The sequence below is a fragment of the Pipistrellus hanaki genome, assembly GCF_964339955.1.
Source record: "Pipistrellus hanaki genome assembly, chromosome: 17".
NCBI lineage: Eukaryota > Metazoa > Chordata > Mammalia > Chiroptera > Vespertilionidae > Pipistrellus > Pipistrellus hanaki.
Window position 1 is genome coordinate 10,214,124 of NC_140519.1, and position 21,300 is coordinate 10,235,423.

Sequence of the window (21,300 nt, forward strand, 5' to 3'; positions counted from 1 at the left end):
GGGCTGCTGAAATGTCGGCCTGGCGAAGCTTTGTTCCACGGGGGCTTGAAAGATGTCCTTAGCGTTCAACACAAGCTGCGAAGCTCACTGCGTGGTAGAGATTAAACGGCTTTGCTCCCAGCGAAGCTGAAATGCTTTCACAGTGAAATGGGGCAGCTGCTGGTTTATAAAAGTACATGGTGTGTAGTGTCTCGGTGCACAGGGCCAGGGAAAGATGAAGAATTGTTATAAAGGCAAAATGGTAAGCATCAGGGGTGGGCAGGATAAGCTAGCCCCAAAGCCAGATTGTTGTAACATCCCAACAAAATATCAGGACCCCCAAAGAGGGCCCCCTGCAGGGCTGGGATGGGATCTAGGGTGCACAAGTCAGGGAATCATCACTGTCAGGATCATACATGTGAACAAACGGCCTTCCCACAGCCCGAATTACACAGGAAAGAGGCAGCGTGCTGGAGGGTGGAAGAAAGCAATTGGCTGAGGCGGGGGTGGGGAAAGCTTCCCGGAGGAGGCATCTCTGGTCCTGAATTTGATGACCTTTTCCCTAAAAGGGAGGTGGAGTGTGGAGGTTGGGGTGGGCAGTGGGAGACATTTCCGATGGGGTAACCGCCTGACTCAGAGTAGCCTGGCACAAAGAGGCCATAGTGTGTGTAGAGTGCTATGTTGAGATGTGAGGCTGAAAAACAGCTTGAAGCCAAATTTGGGGAGAATTTAAATGCCAACCTATAATTTCCTATGGGGCAGATTTCCTTTTCATGAACAACTATAAAGAGTTATTATGCAAAGAAAAAAGAAAAGTTTCATAGTCAAAAACCTTTGGAAGATCCTAGATCTTCTCAGAGTCCTCACCATGGTAATGGGCATTTCCAATCCCCACGAGGGACATAATCTCAGGCAGTTGCCAAATTTCATTTCCCTTATTTGGAGGGACTGCGTTTGGTGTTAAAAAAAAGCAGACTTGGGGAAATGTTTCTGGAGATAATAAGCAGCAGGGAGCCACTATGATTTCTGAAGAGGAGAGTGGTGTGTCCACTCGTGTTCTGGAAGGACCATGGAGGATAAAATGAATAAGAAAAGGGCAGGAAAGAGGCTGAAATACCAGGAAAAGAGGCCAACGCAGCAGTCCTGAGGGGAAGCAGGGTCTGTGAGAACAGGGGAGAGGGAAGCTGTCCAAGGAAGGGTGTGGCCTGGCTCCAGGTCCAGAGGGGAGAATTAAAGCTGAGTCTGAATTTTCAAGGCAGAGTCTGGGAGAAGAGGAGGGCCATGAGCCAGGACGGGATGACAGGGTTGGGGAGGAGGCAGCTAGCTTAGGCAGGGATAGGAAATAGAGATCATGAATTCCGTTTGGGGCATTGGAACACCAAGGTACTAAATCCTTCTCCTGAGATGAGGGAGTGTTTCAGAAAAGGAGATGGAGAGGCTGAGTAGGCATCGCGCAGATGAGAATGGAGAGCAGCGGGAGACAGACGAAGGCATTTCTAGCTCCTGTCTCTCAGCATGTACGAGATCCACAGGCAGACAGCTGCTCTGATGATCAAATTACTTTTTGAACAAGTAATCAAATGAGAAGTCCTAATGGAACCCTAATGAATTTCCTCTCTTAGGCTGCTCGCCTCTGACAATGCTTCCTCTATTAACTCAGCTGTCAGCAGGCAGCAGGGTTTCACCTCTCTGCTCAGCGTGGAGGAGGGAGGGCAGGGAAGAGGCGGACATGGAATGGAGAGAGCCAGAGCCCTCAGAAGACCTGAAGGGGTAGGAGGTCAGGCCCTCAGTGACCGACTAGGGACTCACACTCATAGCACTCCAGGAAGCTTCATGTAATGAAAAGAGCGGTTAACTGAATCCAATTCAATTAACCTTGAGCCTCAGCTTTTCAGCTTCCTTTTTTTTTTTTACCTGCTGATGTGGCTCAGTGGGTGAGCATCAACCTATGAACCAGGAAGTTATGGTTCAATTCTCAGTCAGAGCACCTGCCTGGGTTGTGAGCTCAATCCCCAGTAGGAGTTGTGCAGGAGGCAACTGATCAATGATCTCTCTCATCATTTATGTTTCTAACTCTCCATATCTCTTCCTCTCTGAAATCAATAAAAATATATATTTTTAAAAATTAAATGTATCGGGGAAACATTGGGTAATAACAGTAATATAAGTTTCAGGTGTACAGATTGTAATTTGCTGTGTGTGTACTACCTGTGAAATGGGAATCAGAATATCCCCATTCCTATCTCAGCAGGTCGGAGGGCGGTCTGGTGTGGTGAAAGGCAAGTGAGGCAGCAAATTCAATGCTGGCACATGATAAGCCCCACAAATGTTTGTTCCCTTCCTCTTTGCTACCCTCTCATGGCCCACAGGCTGCTCAAGAACTTGTACAGAGGGCTGTTCAAGCACTGTTGGCTGAACCCGTAAGAACAGTCCATCCTGGGATTCTACCTTCTAGCGCAGGGGTGCTGGGAGTAGTCTGTTCTTGGGTGGCACCTGCAAGATCCCCAAAAGGAGACACGTCCAGACCGAGGACAACAGGGAGGGACCAGACATGTTCCAAGGACGTGCCCTTCCAGGGAGGCCACTTCCCCGGCCAAGTGGACTGGATAGACGATGACCAGTGCAGGTGTCACCTCCACCTCACTCACCTGTAACAGCTCAAACACAGCAAGGAGGTCCCCTCCAGAGAGGTTCCCACAGAAGATGGGGTGATAGCTCAGCCTGGGCGCCTCGTAGTCCTGGTCGGCTAGCTTCACAACAGGAGCAGCCACCGTGGCTCCCAAGTATTCCGGCTTTCCCTATGGTAGAAAAGAAGTGACTTTTGGCCCTGACTGCCACCTAACTGTTCCTGAGCTGCATCAGCACAATTTTATAAATAATCTTCACAAAACCATCAGCCTCAGTATCTCCCTCTTTCTGCTGCCCTCACACACCTTTCCAAAGACTGGGCTCCCGGGGAGAACTCTAAGAGGGTCACCTTAAGGATTCCCTGGCCCAAGACTATCTTAGGGGTTCCCTCTCCTCAGCATAGAGAGCAAAGTGGCATAAAGTTAAAATAGTCATCTAGGGAGCCCAGTCAGTGTGGCTCAGTGGTTGAGCTTTGACTATGAAGCAGAAGGTCACGGTTCAATTCCCAGTTGGGTGCATGCCCAGGGTTCCAGGCCCAAAAGAGGGTGTGCAGGAGACAGCCAATCAGTGGTTCTCTTTCATCACTGATGTTTTTCTCTCTCTTTCTCTCTCTCTCTCCTTCTCCCTTCCTTTCTGAAATAAAAAAAATATATATATATAAAATAATAATCACCTAGGGTAACCTTGGAGGGGAAAAGGAGAAATAAGGTGGTACCAAACACTCGACAAGCTCTCCAGGGCAGGAAACTATTGTGGGCAGGAATGTGAGCTTTGGAGTCTGGCAACCCTATGGCCTTGGGCCATTTCACTCAACCTTTTCTTAGCCTTATGCCTAAAATGTAATTCAAACTACTATCTGTTAATAAGGCCATGACGGTTGATGATGTATGTGCTTTGCAGTGACTGGTATACAATGAGTGCTCAACTCATGGTAAGATGATGATTATGATAAAGGTCAATATGCTTAAGTAACAGAGCAGTTCTACCCTATTTTTTTTGGTAGTAAAAGCGGGTGTTAATATATATATATAATAGCCTAAGATAGGGGTGTCGAACTCAATCAGAGAAGGGGCCAAAATCTAAAATCCAGCCTAAATCACGGGCCGAATGGTTTACTGAACAGTCATAAACTGACAATGTCATAAACTGACAGCGGAGTGCAGTGATGACAGCGCGGTGCGGGCCACATTGCAAGGCCTGGCGGGCTGGATTTGGCCCGCGGGCCTTGTGTTTGACACATGTGGCCTAAGAGACCCTTACAACCTGTCGACTGGAATGACTGGTTGACCAGTTGCTATGATATGCACTGACCACCAGGGGGCAGACATCAACACAGGAGCTGCCCCCTGGTGGTCAGTGCACTCCTACAGCCAACCTCCCACTGCCCCTCCCCCCAGCTGGCGGCCCCCATTGGCTAAACCATTCGTAGAGACCTGCTTCTGGGTCAGGGTTTCGTATGTGGCAGAGAAGCTCCCTCACTGCAATCTATTGAAAGCCCTCAACACAAGGGTTTATCTCGCTCCCATCCTGTCCTTCCCCTGGGGGCCTCCCACAGTAGTGAGGGAAGGAGGAGGGAGATGGGGAACTGTGTGGCTTCAGCATCCGTTCCTTCTGAGCCTGGCCCCAGCAACTGTAGCCTCCTCTCCCGACCCTGTAGGGGCCTCCGGGCCACGGCTGAGGCAGGGAACCAGGGGTGGGTGATGGCGGAAGCGGCCCCTTTCCCAGGGGAGCTGAGGGCAGACTTCCTTCTTGGGGGCCAGCGGTCAACCTCCCACCGCGGTCCCTCCCCGGCCAGCTTGAACGAGGCTTCTGGTTTTTATATGTAATTTTGGAGTTTAAGAACTATTAGATGGCACCATCTCCTGCTCTTTCCACACCTGCTCCCAGGAACTTGGGCCCACACTCCCCCGGGAGCAGCCTGGGGCCAGAGCCTGGGGCTCTTTGCTTGCTGTTTGTCTCAGGACCTCCTGGAATGTAAGCTCCATGCAGGCAGCGTTACCTGTTTTATTCATTGCTGTGTCCCCTGGCACAGGGTAGGCACTGGGTACATGTTTATGGAGTGAAAGCTGTTGGGTTAATGACTTCTGAAGTCCAAGGACAGTGCCCACACGCCCTTCTGGGGCTGGGGCTGGGTTTGAGCAGTTGCAGGGCTTCGTTGCCTTGGGACTCATGAACCAGCACGTGGCTTGTTGGCTGTAGGAGGAAGCCTGCCTGGGTGAGGTGGAAATGGGGGTTAGTTCAGCCACACTCAGAAGCAGAGTTGCCTGCTGGTATCTGATGGGAAGGGTCAGACCTGTTTCTAATCTGGGTACAGGTAGGGCAGCTGAGATGCTGTGCCGTATACTTATTTTGCCCATGATCTAGCTTAGAAGAATTAAAATTGGTCCTGGAAACAAAAGAGTAGACATAAGCCCAAGCAACAAATTTGCAAATTATGAACTCATTTCCTAGACAGCCAGAAGACCTCAGTGAGAGCACAAGGCCCAGAGGAAGCAGAGAAAGTTCTAGACTGAAATTGCACGTGTGGCAGAGTCAGAATCTCACAATCGGGCTGTCCCTGCAGGATGGGGGCCCCGGGCAGCTGCAGCCTGAGGTGCAAACAGAATCTGCATGTCCGTGTGCATCTCTCCAGGAGGAAAGTGCAAAACGCACTGGAGTTTTCTCTCTCCTACGTTTCTTTTTCTTTTAGATGGGAGAACGGAAGCTTGTTTTTCCATAAAGGGGGTGGCTTGGGGTGGGGCCTGAGAGCACAGAAGAGAGATCCAGAAGGAGTGGGAACAGCAAAGGCAGCCAAGGGCAACCCGTGGAGTGGGCTGGCTTAGGGGAGCTTCCAGAGATGCTGATTGTTGTGACTGGTCTCCAAATAAAATTACTTAGGATTAGGACCATGCTGTTAGGAACCAAATTGAAAAGGTGTGTGTTTTATGGCTGTCTCTACAGAAAATCTATACTATACTCCCAAGAGTAGAACTCACATTCCATAAATATATACATCTAGCTCCAACTTTCAGCTGGGGGAGCCAGAGATAGAGATAAAGGAGGAGGAGGAGGGAGAGGAGAAAGAGGAGAAAGAGGAATGGGAAGTAGAGTATGTGTTTCTAAAACCATGGTCATACCAGCCATGACCACATGTAGGTACAGAAAGAGTAGGCTCAGAAGGTTAGGTTCCAGTTCTGCCTCTGCCTCCAGCTAGCTGTGACCTTGAACAAGGCATTTGACCTTTCTGGGTCTCCTTTTCCTTCTCTAGGAAGCAAGAGGGCAGTCTGTGCTCTCTAAGGTGCCTGCTCACCTTCTACAATTTTCCCATCCTAATTTCCTCCTGACCTTGGATCAAGGTCACAGCTGCCAGGATGCTCTGAGGTGAAGAAACTTTTAGGAACAGCTGTTGTATTTAATATATTTGTGCTTCTGCAACTTCCCAAGGAGGTAGAGACAGCAAATAAACATTGTCTTTCATTTTAGACTTCTCAATTTAAAAAGAAGACTTGATTTGTTATTTTTTAAAAATCTCCAGTAATTTTGAATCTATCAATGTTTCAGAACACAAGCATCTTTGGAGAGGAAGAGGTCTGGTCACCATCATAACAAAAATGGGATAGAATGAATGCATTGTTGCAGGTTTCGGAAGTAACAGCCAAGAAAAAAAAATAAAGACCCAGCTCCAAAGGCTGAATTGGTGACGATACCCATCCATTCCCTTCCAGCCAGGCGAGATCAGTAAACACCTCCTGTTTTCAAAAGGCATGGACATTGTCATTATGCAGCAATGGGACATGGAACCAGCTGGGGCTGGGCACACATGGGGGGTTGCGCTATAAAGTATCTTATTCCTGAACCCGTGTGTGACAACCGAAGCTCTGTGACCCGGATCCTATTATAACTGCAATGTAAAGGGAACTCTAAGTGAAAAACCCTTTAGTGCAGCAAATGGTCACCACCCATTTTCCTGGTTCTGCAAATTCACTGCTTTCCCCGGGTGGGCACTGCCGCCAGGCCCGTCTGGGTCCTGAGCAGTAGCAGGCTGGTTAAATAACGTAAGTAAAACAAAGCGCAGTCAGCACTGTCCTGGGCCGCTCACCACCGCATCGCTGTCATACAGCTCCACCACCACCAAGGGCGGGGACGCCTCCAGCTCCTTGTGGTCTCCGTGCAGCACCAGGTCATTGAACAGCAGCATCTGGTTCCAGGTCGGGGAGAGGGTCTGCGAAATGACCTGGAAGGTGGGGCGGAAAGAAAAGTGAAAGCTCACTCAGCCAGGGTGTGAGGGTTCTGAGGAGCATTCAATGGATACCTATGAATGGCAAAGAGAACACATCCTCCTCATCACTGCTCACTCCACGTTCACCGGACAATGTAAACCGATGCACTTTTAGTGCTAGATGCTGTGGATGAAAAGATCCCTGCCCTGCAGACGCTTAAACAAGTTTCAGGGGTAGAGCCCTATGTTCAATACCCTAAGCATTTAATACGTCATTTCAACTCCATCCTCTCAGGAGAGCTGTAATAAGACCAGCTGCCCTTCACTGAGCACTCAGTCTGTGCCAGCCGCTGCCCTTCACACGCACTGCCTCTGGGAGGTGCACCCAGTAATCCATTCATATCACAGGCCAGGAAACTGAGGCTCACTTGTCAAGAGCCAACAAGTGGCAGAACTGAGATTTGACCTGGAACTCTGGTACCAGACTGCCAAACTCCTTCAACCTTACCAAGCAAACGCTAATATTATCTCCATTTTATGGAAGGGCAAACTGAGGGTGGGGGATATCTGGCGATACTTCACTTGCGAGCAAATACAATTTTATTAATCAAATCCTCTCTCTCAGGACAGGAAGCAGAGCATTCTGCACTCTTCTTGTTTTCATGCTCATTCTTTAGAATGGAGTCACTTCCTTCTGAGGTGTCTCTTGACTTCCCTCCTAGACAGAGCTAAGCCCTCTCTTCAGCGCCTCTTGGAGGTCCAGCAATTCAGGGTTTATCACAGGGTAGCTGTCTGTCCGGAGTACTGCCTATCTCCACAACCAGATCACACAGAATGCAGGCCAGGGGCTGGTTCCACCCTCCCTGCGCCCCCTCTCTCCCCCTCCCCCCCATCCTGCTCTCCTGAGCCCAGCATGGGGCCCGGCACAGAGCAGACACCCCACAGGCGCAGGGGAAGAGGACACACTGCTGGTTCACATTAATATCCCGGTCTGCGTGTCATAAATCAAAATGCAATCTCACCCGTCACCCAGATCACGGCCTCACTTTGGGAAGAAATGTCAGCCTTCCTAACATCAACCAACGTAATGGCCACCATTCATCAATCACCTATTCTCTTAACTCTGCTTCTTCACAATAGCCCTATTTTAAGATGGCAGACCAAGGTTTAGTGAGTCAATGCAACTGGAAAAGAGATGAGCTGGAATGAAACCTCAGGTCTCTTTGTGTCCTCTGTCTTTCCTCCCAAAGAGAAACAAATCCTTTACGGAGCTTCCCTCTCTCAGAACAGCCCATCCTCAGCGAACAGAGTAGGTCCTAGCAAATGTGACCCGATGAGCAAGCCTAGAGACTTGTGCTGATTAAGAACCCTTTTCACATTTCCGCACTCAGGGACAGAAAAGGGAGAGAGCACAGAGCAAAGGATCGGTCTCCAGCAGGCCTCACAGCATCCGTCAGGAAGTCGTATTTTGCAGAAGAAAGGCACACTGAATTGCAGGGATGTTGAAAGTACACACAGCCTTCCCAGCTGGTAAGTGCAAAGCGACAGCCAGCCTAGGCTTCCTGTCCGAAAAGCTGGAAAACCTCCCAACCAAGACCCCTAAGTAACACTGGGTCTGTGTGCTGATTTCCTATTCATTCATTCCTTGCCGAACTTGGCCTTGTGCCTGCACTTCAGCAGGAGCCCGAGGTGCCAGGTTCACCTTTTCCTGCCACCCTCCCTTTGCTCAGGGACTTGCTCTCTCTCAGGGACAGTTGGTCATACTGGAATAACAGACCTTGTGTCTGTCCTCCTGTGCTTTTGAATTGGAAACACCTACAAGCCCAGAGACATGGGAATTTGCCATGTGCCCTGACTTTTCTTTCCAGGGCCTGCTGTGAATCACCGTGGCCCAGGAAGAAGGCAGGGGCTGCCCTGATTACCTTTGTGGTCTGGCAGTGGGAAAGGAACGTGACTTTGGCAAAAGGGTCTGAAAGTCCATTGCTGTCAGCCGCGATGAGGCCCCGGGCCTGGTACATGTGAGCCCTCAGCTGGAAGATATGCCGGTCTGTGGACAGATAGAGGAAAGGGTGGCGTTAGTGACTTCTAGGCACGTGGGTGTCTGTGTGTGACATGCGGCTGCGGCTGTATCCAGAGAAAGACAATGGAGCCACGGCACCACGGGCCCCTGAGACAGAAATGGATGCAGGAAAGAGGTGGTGTTGATGGCACTCAGGAGCCAGGCATTCTCCTTGGTGCTTTCACAACAACCCTGTGAAGTACATATGATTACCTCCATCCTACAGATGAGGGAAATGGCTCACAAGAAGGCTAAGATACTTTTCCAAGTTTACAGAGCTAAAAAAATGCCTAGAGCCTGGTTTCATTTCTATCACATTCAAAATCTTACCTTCTCGTTCTAAAATACCACATTTTAATTCCTAGTAATTCTTCTGTTTCCACTGGTGTGTGTGTGTGTGTGTGTGTGTGTGTGTGTGTGTGTGAGAGAGAGAGAGAGAGAGAGAGAGAGAGAGAGAGAGAGAGGTTTCTCTACAAATGGTTTTTGCTTCAATAAAGTCTTAACTCATCCATTCATCTCCTCCTCCATTCAGCCAGCCAAGGTCATTTTGAGTACCTACTGTGTACCAGGTTCAATTCTGATCTCTAAAGGTTCTGAAGTAGTTAAGATGGCCCCTGCCCTTGGAGAGATCCAGGGAGAGAGGGTAACAGATCCCAAAACACCGCAATCACAGCGACAGGAGACAGGACCAAGTGTTCTGAGAGAGACATAGACAGAGGACATGGGAGGTTAAAGGCAGGAGCGGGCAGACCTGTCTGACGGGATGGGAAGCAGAGAGAGGGCCGCAGTGGAGGTAGAGCAGGATTCAATGGGGGAAGGCCAAGTCAGAGTTGAGAAGTTCCCAGCAGGGAAAGTGTCCTACTATGTCACTCCATGAATCATGCTGCAGACGGCCAGAAAGCTCTGGGGAGAGCTCTCCCCTCCTCTGAATTGTTAGTAGCTGGACAGACTGGGTAACTTGGGTTGCTAGAGGTAGTGACAATAACAACAAGAAGATAACCTGATTTAGGTATTTTCTCCCAAAGATAAAACTCTAAGGACAGGATGGAAAGCAATGGAAATAAAACAAGTTCTGGAGATTGTTTGCTCCATCAGTTACTAGCTGTGTGATTTGGGGGAATTTCTAAGCATCTCTGATACATCCTTTGTGACTGCAAAATGAAGAAGCCAGTCAGGGCTGATGTGAGAAATAAATTAAATCTTCTGTATAGTGTAGGGCACAATGCCTGGCAGGTGGTAGGTGTTCTCTCCAGAAACTTGTCTTCTCTGACTGTTGAGCCCTCAGTAGTCAAGGTCAACCACCATTAGAGGAGCCTTGGGTGACAAAGGAAACCTGGCTCAATTCAAAACTCAGCTTCTGGCGAAGTGGAGGTAAAACTATGCTACTCTATCCGAATTCAACAGCTAGAGATCCTGCAAATTGAAGCAATTTGGAAATAAGCAAAATGCAACTGTAAGGCATTAATATTTATAACAAAACTTAAGTATTATGAAAATGTAAACAGGATAGCAACCATGAAAAATATCTACAAAGGAGAAAGGATTATTAAAGCAATCTGAATTTCTAGAAGCAGCCAAGCCAAGAAGCAAGCTAGAGAAACATGCTGACTCACTGATACCGGTTTCCCTGGGTCCTTTCTGGGAAATGCACATGTCTGCTGTTGACAGATCAAAACCCCGATGCCGTGTAAAAGGGAAAATCTGCTTTAGTTCCACAGGTTGTAGCAACAGAGAACTCACTAATAATGTACTGAAAATACATTGTTCGCTTAAAATCCAAACTCAACCTACATAGTCTGCCTTTTCTTTGTTTTCTCTCCATTAACACAAAAATACAAATTTTCATTTGAGATGTGTCTAATGACTTCACTTTATTCTTTTAGATCAGACATCGGAAGGTCAGGAAGAAAACTTAGAAACTCTAGTAAAAGAAGGCAAGTAAGTTGATCTTAAAATCATGCACAAGCAGCATGCATGTCTCCTCCTGTTTTCTCAGAAGCCCACCAGAGACACCTATGACCCTCTGCCCGGGGGGCAGCATACCTTGGTAGATCAGGTTGGCTGGAGGTTGAGTGGGGACAGCCACTTTGGAGGACATTTCTGTCTCATAGCCGGCTGGCAAGTTGTCCAAAATGGCACTGGAGTGTCTGGCCGAGCCCAGCCACAGGTACACGTCGACTTTCGCCTGCACCGACCAGCCAGCTGGCCGTTTGGTAGGAAGCTGCGGAGAGGTTACAAGGAAACCCGCCTCATTAGAAAGAGCTGGTTATGGGCCCTGCTCTTTGAGAAACGAGGTCCTTCCTGGGTCCCTAGGGGCAGATCCAGGGGGTGCTCAGAGAGTGGTTCTCAGGAGCTCATCTGGGAGCAAAATGAGACCAATGACCCCAGCTGCCACGATGCCAGCCCCGGAGGTGGATGCAGTTTTAGCAGGGCTGAAGCTCAAATAGGCACTGTGTTACACTTTCAGATCCTTGCCTCATTCAAACCTCACAGGCAAGTATGGCTATTGCCCTATTTTATAGATGAAAAAACTCAGGCTCAGAGAGGTTAGGCGAGTTTTCAAATAACACTCAGCTATTAAGGGATGGAGCCAGGATTTGAACCCAAAGAGATGACTCCAGGTCTAGACTCCAGTCTCTGACCCCCACCACCTGCCTCTTCCCACACTGCACTGAAATTTCCCTTCCCAGACCTTCCAAGTGCCTGGTGCTTCAGCGACAGCCTCTACCTCTTGGCTTCAGTCAGAACTCAAATTCTTCTTCCATGTGCTTGAAGAACCTACCTGCTCTACCCTGTTCTTTCTTCCCGACTAACTACTTCTCATTCCTTTCCCCTTCCCATGCAGTGTGGTTTCTAATCCCCTTACCCATCACCAGGAGTAGGAGACTCCTTGCCCCCATTTAAGGAGCCCCTGGTCCCAGACGTGCCTGCATTCAGGATCGCTGGCAAGGCCTTCACTCTGAGAATGGCAACCTGTCCATATTTTGTTAGCCCTTCTAAGTGGCTTTCCTTAGTTTCCTTAGGATTCCCTATCAGTAATGCCCTCTTCCTTCTGCACCACTTCTTTTCCAGAGAGAATCACAAAATCCTACTATGAGAGGCTACAACTTGCTCTGACTTTTCCAAAGCCCCCTGTGCAGAGCCCCTGAATCCAGCATTGAACATAGTTGTTCACTTTCTTATCTTGCTCTGTGGGTGCTGTAAGTGGATTTTGAGCAACTCAATTCAGCAACTCTGACAAGTGCCTCTAGGAATTGCTGAGGGAGTAGGGTCAGGAGGGCATCACAGGGACCAAGACACAGTCCTTGCATTTAGACAAGGAGACCAGCATTCATTCATGTACTCAAATGCAAAGTCAAGTGTAAGAGAGAAGTGCCAGTAGGTACTTCCATCCCTTCTTTAAGACTCGGTACTTTGGAGCTGGACCAGAAGAGAAGGTACCCCAGGAAGAGGGAAGTGCATGAACAAAGACACAAGGCAGGAACTGACAATGGATATATGGGCTAACGTTTACTAGTAGTGAGCGCTTACTCTGTGCCAGGGACGGTGGTGCTGAGAGCTTTCAGAAAAGAAAGAGCTAGAACAGAGAATGACACTGACAAGGCTGAAGAATTCTGCTGGTTATATGGAGGAGTTTGGGTTTGATTCTTTAGGGAGTGGGATATGTTCTTTATTCAGCTTACAAATAGGGTAAAAAGTCATTTTCTTGTTGGTAAAGACAGCCATTCTGCAACTTATAATCCTAAAATTTATAATAGACAAATAATTCTAAATGCATCATTCTATAATAATAATAATAATAATAATAATAATAATAGCAACAATAGCTAAGATGCATTAAGCACTTGTTCAATAAAACAAATATTTATTGAGAGCCTAAGGTTATTTTGTTGTAATAAAAGTAACCCCTCTGCCATTTGTAGATATTACAGTGATGTCCCTAATGCTGAAAAGAGGGCTTGGCACCCAAGAAGCACTCAGTAAATTTTTTTTAATTATTCATTTTTCTAATAATAATGATGATGATGTAATAATATTTCACATGCATTGAACACTTACATTGTTCAGGCCCTGGTCTAACGTTTCTTCATCCACAAAGAATGTCCCATTACCTGCATACTTTTAGCAAGTAATCATTCACCTTCATTATGACAATAAAGTATAACTTTATTGTGTGTGTTTAACAATAAATAAATGGAGGTTCAGAGTGGTTAAGACAATTGTCCAGTGTCACAGAGTGAGGCAGGGGTAGAGCTAAGACTCAAGCTTGCTCTACCTGGTTCAGACCCCATACCCTTAGCTAGTGGTCCTCACACACTGATGTGTGCACCAGTGCATAAGAGTTACCTGTGCATCTGTTTAAAATGTAAATTCTGATTCTGTAGGACTGGGTTAGAGTTTGAGATTCCGCATTTATTTCTTCCTGTTGGTGATGATCCTGCTGGTCTACCAACCACACTTTTAGGTATTTAAGCATCAAGACTTCTAACTTACTATGTTGCATTGCTCCAGGCTGGTCTGATATACTTTGCTTCTTAAAACAAATAATTCAAAAAATGCATTCACTTATACTACTATGAAATGTGTGTGTGTGTGTGTGTGTATTCATGGTCAGAACCAAAAGCTCAGCTAACATCTTTTGAAAACGTTATACAAGAACCAATGTTGCATTCCTAAGTTCACAGGTTTATGCATCCTTTTTAGCATCCATAAATTGATGGAAGAAGATCTGACTTTGGTTGGTGGACACACAATGCAATATGCAGATAATGTGTCATAGAATTATATGCTCAAAACTGATATAATCTCATTAACCAATGTCACCCCAATAAATTTAATTAAAAATAAAAGTATATTTTTAAAAAAAGTAAAATACCCAAATTGAAATTGCTTTGCAAAACAGTGCAGAGTCTCACTTAAGTGAGACTTCTTTCCTTTTGAGAATAGCATGGCAAAGCAGCGGAATAAACAGAGAACAATGATGAATGCAAAAGCACATTGAAAACTATGATCACCGATGTATAAATATTTCATGAGACAGAAGGCTAACGTGTTCACCTCTCCCATGCCCCACTCACCTCCCCTGGGGTCCTGGTGATGCCCACTGGCTTAAAAGAAAGAGAAATCTTGGCAAGTCAGAAAAGGGACAGAAGGATGCTAATTCACATGAGCTGTGTGGAAGTTGGTTCAGTCAGTGTTAGTAAGAGAGGGGTTTGTTTGCCTCTGGAGGTTTTGCTCTGGCAGGACCCAGACACCACTTTCTGCTGCTCCCAGGGAAAGCAGGATGGAAAGCTAGAGGTCTGAGAAGAGACTGGCACAGGGGTTCAGAGCAGAAGACAGGGTAGAGATGGGGACAAGAATGAGAAGGGGTCTATGGAGTTAATGCCTGGTGAACTGGCACAGAGAGACAGAGCGTCACCTTCTGGCTGGGCTCTAAGTGCAAACCAAGCGTTTCCTTTTGGTAATGAATCAATGTCCTCTTCTGCCCTTCGGCCACTAGGGGCACTGTGGGTATGAGACTGAGGGGGAGAACTCAGCTTTTTGTGGATGGTGGATTGGGCGGAGCTCAAGGAATTCTGTCCCAGCATTGTTAGTAGCATTAACATATGTTTAAGTTAGAGAAAAAGAAAGGCCATGGAACCAGGGACCACGAAAGCCTGGTTGCCATTAAGGGTTTACCATTCCTCAGCCATGTGTGTTCAGATGAGGCACCTTCGCTTCCTTAGATTAATATTTCCCAAACTGGGCTCCTAAGGACGGTAGCCTCCTAAAATTTATAAATAGCTATTCTAGATGAATACGATTGGCAAGCTTGGATTGTGAACGTCATAGATGTTTCCTGACTGCAGGACTTCTCAGAGCCTTCATGAGAACTGGGAAAGTCCAAGAGAGGGATTCAACTGCAACCTTCCAAATGTGTTTGAACAAGAATGTTTATGGAGCCGCTAGAGGGATAGCAGCTCTGTAAAATAAACTCTGAGCAAACTCTGGCCTGCAGGTTTTAGTTTTAATTCTATCTTTGTCTATTGCATTTCCTAATTCTCAGCCGAAAGTTGGCAGTGAGTGGCAGGCATGTGGAGCCTTTGTCTCCCAGGCATAGCTGGAGCTTTTTTCAGATTTACCAGCTCAGTGAAGAAAAGAGTAGGAAGGCAGGTGAAGGAAGGGGGTTAAAAGCAGGGGCAACAATCACCACAGGACTAAAAATAGTTCTGCTGAGTCATCTTATCAAGATGTGTCATCATGTCCCTAGGATTGAATTCAACAAAATTTACAAAGCTATCACCCCGAGCAATCCTAATGGCAGAAGGAAAATACAGATAAAGAGTAAACCAAGGTTCTCAATCCTGAGTTATGTCTACCAGCAGGCTTTATTTGACAGCCGTTCTTTGTTCTCATTTTAAATGGTGCCGGAATACATCAAAATAGTTAGGAGGGAGCAACAGCCCACTGATTATCTGGTATTTTTAGCACAGGGCCTTTGGAAATGATTTGCTATTTTTAAGATAAATGTTTCTTGTGGATGGAGAAAGCTGAAGAAAAATCCTGATATTGGTGGTAAACAACTTGCATGAAAATTTCCTTTTGCAGTTATAATTTTGTTATTTTCTGTCATGTGTAAAATGATTTTTAAACTTGCCCCTGTAAAGGCAGCACACAATTCCAGAAACATCCTCTGGATGTTGGAGGCCCATCTGTGTGAATGCCAGTGTTTACTGGGCGATTACTCTGGGCGATGCAGTCTATGTCCGGTATATGTGTTTATCTACTTAATCCTTAACTATGCCTCCACTTGACTGAAGAACAGGAGACACAGAAATGGTAAGTAACTTACCCAAGGTCACACAGCTAAGAAATATTGGCCCTAGAATTCTGTTATGAATTAAATTGTATTCCCTCAAAATTCATGTGTTGAAGTCCTATCCTAACCACATTGCCTGAGGATACGGCCTTATTTGGAAATAGATCATTACAGGTATGGTTAAGATAAGGTTGCACTGGAGGAGGCTTCTTATTAAAAGACCTCCATGAGAGGAGAGACGCACACAGGGAGAAGGCTGTGGAGATTGGAGTTATGCTGCCACAAGCCCAGGATCTTCCAGAAGCAAGAGGAGAGGCCTGGAACAGGACCTTCCCTGTCGCCCTCAGAGGGAGCAGGGCCCTGCTGACATCTTAACCTCAGCCTTTCAGCCTTCAGAACGGTGAAATAATGCATTCAAGTTGTTTAAGCCACTCGGAGGTATTTTGTCACAACATCCCTAGCAAAGGAATACAAATTCCAACCCAGATTCACTTGATTTCAAAGCCCGTGCATTACGCCATTACCCCACACTGCCTCTTCTGCCTGCAACAGTCAGCCATCACATCTACAGGAGACTTTAGCAACTGGATGGCTCAGAGGCTGTCTAACCTGGCTGCTGACTGCATTATTATATCAAGTACTTTTCCAGCCTTTGCTGATACCTAGAGGGATGAGGAATAACATTATGAACCTCCATTTAGAGAAATATTTCCCTATAATGGTTATCATGGATCCCAGTTCTATCCTCTGGTTCTATCATGAGTCCTCATTCTACACACACACACATATACTCAGCCCATCATTCATGTGATGGGTAGCCCTCCAAACATTTAAAGTCTCTGTCACATGGTTACATCATCTCACTTAAGCATGGCTCCTTCTCCATCCATCGTTCACAGGGAATGGTTTTGAACCATCTCACCCTTCTTCTGGGGAAGTAAAGAATAATTATTATGTTACAGCAAGAAATCCGAACTGGAATTGTCAGGATAGTCCAGTAAGAGTTAAAAAGGTCATCAGTCATTGCTGAGTGTTAAGCCTTTGGACCACTTTTTCTCCATATTTGCCTGAGTCTACTTCTGCAATAGAAATCCTATCTAATAAAAGGGTGATGTGCAAATTAACCATCACTCCGTTACAAAGATGGCGGCGCCCATAGCCACAAAATGATGGTGCCCAGTCATTTCAGCCTCACCAGAGTCCCCCAGACCCAGGGATGTGGCCACTGATAGCAGGCAGCGTGAGCGGCCTGGCAGAATGCTTGCTTCATTGCCCAGCAATGAGGCAAGCGTTCTGCACCCAGCTGCAGATGGGCCTCTGGGCCACGGAGAGCCTCTGGGCAGCAGGCGTGTAGCAGCCAGGCCCTGCAGAGAGCTATTGGCGCACGGATTCATGCACAGGGCTACTCATAATTTTACTAAAGAGGCAAAATACCCAGAGTCTCCAAGAAAGGCTCAAATCTTAAGTTAGAAACAGAAGAATCCATCCTGAGGCATTGGGGGACCCTGTCTTTATGAAGAGTGCAGGGACCCAATTGAAAAGACAAGCAGATTTTTATAATTTAAAGCAATCAGCAATCCTGAAAAGCAGTTCTATGGAATATAAACCTCTTCTCTTGTCATTTTCTTTTAAATCAATTTTTAAAATACAGAAGAACTTCTGTGAAAAATAAAAGCCATAGACAAGTTACATTAGAGAATAGGTAGAGAGGTAACTGATAGGAAAATATTCATTCTTCCCAGTAATCAAAGCAGTAAAAATTAAAATAATCTTGAACTGCATTCACTGGATTAAAAGAGAAAACTTATATGTGCCTGGTGACAAAGTAATTGGAACATATTCAGCGTCAAGACAGTCTGTGGAATCACAATTTAAATCAAGAGGGATGAGGGATTCCAATTGTCCTCAGACATTTGAAAGTCTTGGGGAAGCATCAGAGATATGGACACACAATAAGAATGCTGAGTGACCCAGGAAAAACAGAGATTTCTCATCAGGCACAAGGTTTTGAGTCAAAAATAATGCAGACTTACTTTGAGGAAATGGGTCTTGATGGTTCCACAGTATTTACCCATCTGCTCCTTGACGGGAGAGTAAAGCAGGTCTTTGGAGGCGATGCGGGCATAGGCCACTCTCTTGTTGTTGCTGAGCATCCAGAGGAAGACATCAGGGATGGTGTGCTGTGGCTGTAGGGATGGAGGAGAATGGATTTGATAGGTTGGTGTTTGACAACTGCACGTCTAGAGTTCTCCTATCCTGTTCTCCTCCTGCAAAGCAAACTCTGTGACTTAACCCACCCAGGTACTTAAAACATCTCTGCAATCAAGCAAGTGTAAGTGCAGCTTCTTTGGAAAGAGGAAGCTTTAGGTCACGAATGAGCAATAAGGTAAACCCATCTGCCAAACTGCTCACTGTGCTTGAAGGAAATACAAATTGGACCAAAGATTTGGCATCTTTAATGGCCTGCTTTTCTCCATCGGCTGAACAAACATTTTCTACACCTTCCCATAGATTTTTTTTTCAGTCTTGTAATAGTGATTTAGCTTCAAGCACTGGGTCTCCTAAGAACCAGGAAACATTTCCAGAATCTTCAAATAAAAAAACAAAACTCCATGAATGCCTTTCTATTTACTCTCGGAAGAGAAAACAGTTCCACAGGAACTTTGGGCCTAAACTATGATTGCAAACATTTTAACTCCATGTAAAGTGGTTATTCAGGAGAAACTTGACTGAACTGCACAGAAAATTAGACTTTAGAATTGAGCTATTTAATGGAGGAACTGCAGAATTCCTCATCAAGAGGCCCATTGTGTTATGAGTGTCTGAAATGTACAATTCTGAACCCACGCAGCTACGGAAACAAAAAGGAAGTATATTGTCATAAACGAGGCTTCAATATTCCTGGGCTGAAAGCAGATGCTCTGTATTTTGAAATCCCCAGTGGTCTTGTATTCCTGGCACCCTCATCAGGTATCCCTTCTCTCTTGATATGGAAACAAACATCCCTGTGGACACTTTCCTGGCCACAGGACTGGTCAATCAGAGTGCTGAGGCCCTGGTGCCTGGTTTGAACTTTCTGGATGTTTATTAAAATCCCTGCATCTACTAAAAGGACTGCCTGTCTCACTGTTTATTACAACTTCAGAGAATAATTTATTTGCAACAAGAAATATAACTTTTGAGAACCAAAGAAGCAGTAAATATGTGCTTCTTCCTGCAATCTTCCCTCAAAAAACCTCGGTTTTTTGGTGGGTCCTGAAAATGACTTGGAAAGGAAAATAATTATTTACTGCACTATACATTTAATTGCAACAGTGTTTGACTATATTCTGCACAGTGAGAAAACTTGAAGTCATTTTCAAGACCCACCAGTTCTTAGGTGGGTCTTGAAAAGGAAAATAATTAGAAGAAATATTTTAAATATCACTATTTGCCCTTTCTCTGTAATAGAAGTGTCAACCAAATTCATGATCAACAATGACAGATCAAAATACATGTGTGCGATTGGCACCAGTGAGAGCTTTATATGTATAGTGCATGCACAAGTCAACTTAGCTTTTTATATATAGAATAAACTATAATAGCTTAATTAGACTTGTTTTCTAATGTAGCTAAACTTTTTCCAGTCCAGTGAAATATCCCAACTTCTCTTTCAGGTAGTTGTCAGAAACACAGCGGTAAATATCAACACGAAGCAGATTATTATTGTAGATCACGCAAGAAGAACAAAGGGTAAAATATTTAATTGCAACAGTGTTTGACTATATTCTGCACAGTGAGAAAACTTGAAGTCATTTTCAAGACCCACCAGTTCTTACTTCTTTTCAGTCAGGTTGAGTTTCTAAGCTTTCTAAATCTCTGGTTTTATGGCTAATGAAAAGAAAATAGGATTCCACCAAATCTCCTATCTACCTAATCCAGGAGTTCTGTAAGGATCAAAAGAGATGAGGCATGGAAAAATGCTTCACAGACATTTGGTTAAAGGGTAAAATGTTTCCACCTGGCTATAAAGCCTGGGCTTAAGAAACTGCAAGGAGGCTAGTTGTCAGTAGGAAGAGGAAGTTGGTCATTGCTAAGTGACATCATTACTAAGATGAACAGTTAGCATATTAGTATTTTATATAGAGAGATTTTTTTTTGTTTCTTTGGGGGCATATTTTAAATTATATAATCAATATATGAATATATTCTTATAAATAACTCAACTAATAAAAGTGATCAAATAAGTGTATAATAAGGGTCTTTTTAGATCATTCTAGAAGTCATCAGAAGATAATGGTTATGAATAACTTAACAATGAGAAACTGGCTTGCCCTTTACTGAACATGAGTTCCAATCCTCTGTTGAAAACAAAGATGATATACTAATTTTGACTTTTCTTGAGTTCATTAAGGAACATGCTTTTTACTTCTGTTGAATATTCAAGCTTCATTAAAAAAAAATCAGTAAAGCTATAGATGTTTGGCTTAATTTTTAAAATCTCCTTTTTCACCCCTAAACTAATAGTGCCTGCTCTGCTCAGCAGGGTTCAGGAACAATATTGCTCTTTCATTGTTATCCAACATTCAGACCTCACTGGGAGAACACCCAGTCCAATCTTCCTAATGAGGCTCACTATTAGAGTTGATTACCTCGTCCACAAGAAAGCGGATTTTTTCCACAAAAGTTTGGGCTTCGTGGATCATTTCATCAAGTGATACCTTTTTCTTCTGCTGCTGAATGATCCCTTTGGCTTTCTTGGCCATCGCATCCTAAAACAAGACAAGAATCAATGCAGATCTTTCTAGAAATCTGGACCACAATGCCCTCTTGCAGGAGAATCCTGAAGGTGTTCATAAGCTCCACAATGAGCGACTCTTGGTCTATTTCTGGGCCTGCCACTAAGTGTGCTGCCCATTTAGTAAAAATTTCATAGGAGTATGGAGGCAGTGGACAGCATCTCACTTCCCTTTGACAGATGAGAAACTGAGGCCCAGAAAAGTCAGAGCCTGTCTAGCTCTGATAGACAATACCTGAATCTAGGTTTTCTGATACTAACAACTATAATAATAGCAGCTAAACTATATTGACCTCTTACTCTGTGCTGGGCAATGTTCTAACTGCTGTGTTAATCCTCAAAGCAACCATAGCCACCTAAGGGAATGGGGTAGGAACTATTATTCCCATTTTACAGCTGGGAAAATAGAGTAATGCAGCTCTGAGAGGCAGAGTTGGAGTTTACCTCCAGCTGAGTCCAAGTCCTTGATTATTGTTCTCACCACCTCTCCCTAGAGGCCTGGTGGATGCTTCCAAGCCTAGGTGGCATCATTTGAGAAATGCCACCAAGGAACTCAGCATGAGTGATTGAAACACCCAAAAGTTTTTACTTGGATTCATTCGCTCAGCCCACATTTATGTGCTTAAGGAAAAATCCCAAATACTTATCAGTGATTTCAAAGGCCCTGAGTGAGTTAGCCCTGCCCACTCCCCAGTTCCTCCCATAGTGGTTCACTCATCGTGCCCCAGGCACACTGGTCCTCAGGAGGTCTGAAAACATGCCAAGCTTGGTTCTTTTCTTAAGACTGGTGTGCTGGGGTTTCCTCTTGTTCAGATGTTCCTCTTAGACTCTGCAAAACTGGTTTCCTCTCTGGCCTCAAC

General features: G+C 45.4%; 1 protein-coding gene across 2 annotated transcripts in view; it reads right to left on the reverse strand.

Moving 5' to 3' along the window:
* The window catches only part of FER1L6 (fer-1 like family member 6), a 141,988-nt gene that overhangs the window by 38,848 nt on the left and 81,840 nt on the right, over window positions 1-21,300 (reverse strand). For both annotated transcript variants that reach the window (XM_084864814.1, XM_084864813.1), the window contains exons 17-22: window positions 20,295-20,414; window positions 17,697-17,849; window positions 10,908-11,085; window positions 8,728-8,852; window positions 6,686-6,820; window positions 2,628-2,777 (exon numbers count right to left, since the gene is read on the reverse strand). In XM_084864814.1, the coding sequence (XP_084720940.1) occupies window positions 2,628-2,777; window positions 6,686-6,820; window positions 8,728-8,852; window positions 10,908-11,085; window positions 17,697-17,849; window positions 20,295-20,414 (861 nt within the window). The remainder of the gene's footprint in view (window positions 1-2,627; window positions 2,778-6,685; window positions 6,821-8,727; window positions 8,853-10,907; window positions 11,086-17,696; window positions 17,850-20,294; window positions 20,415-21,300) is intronic.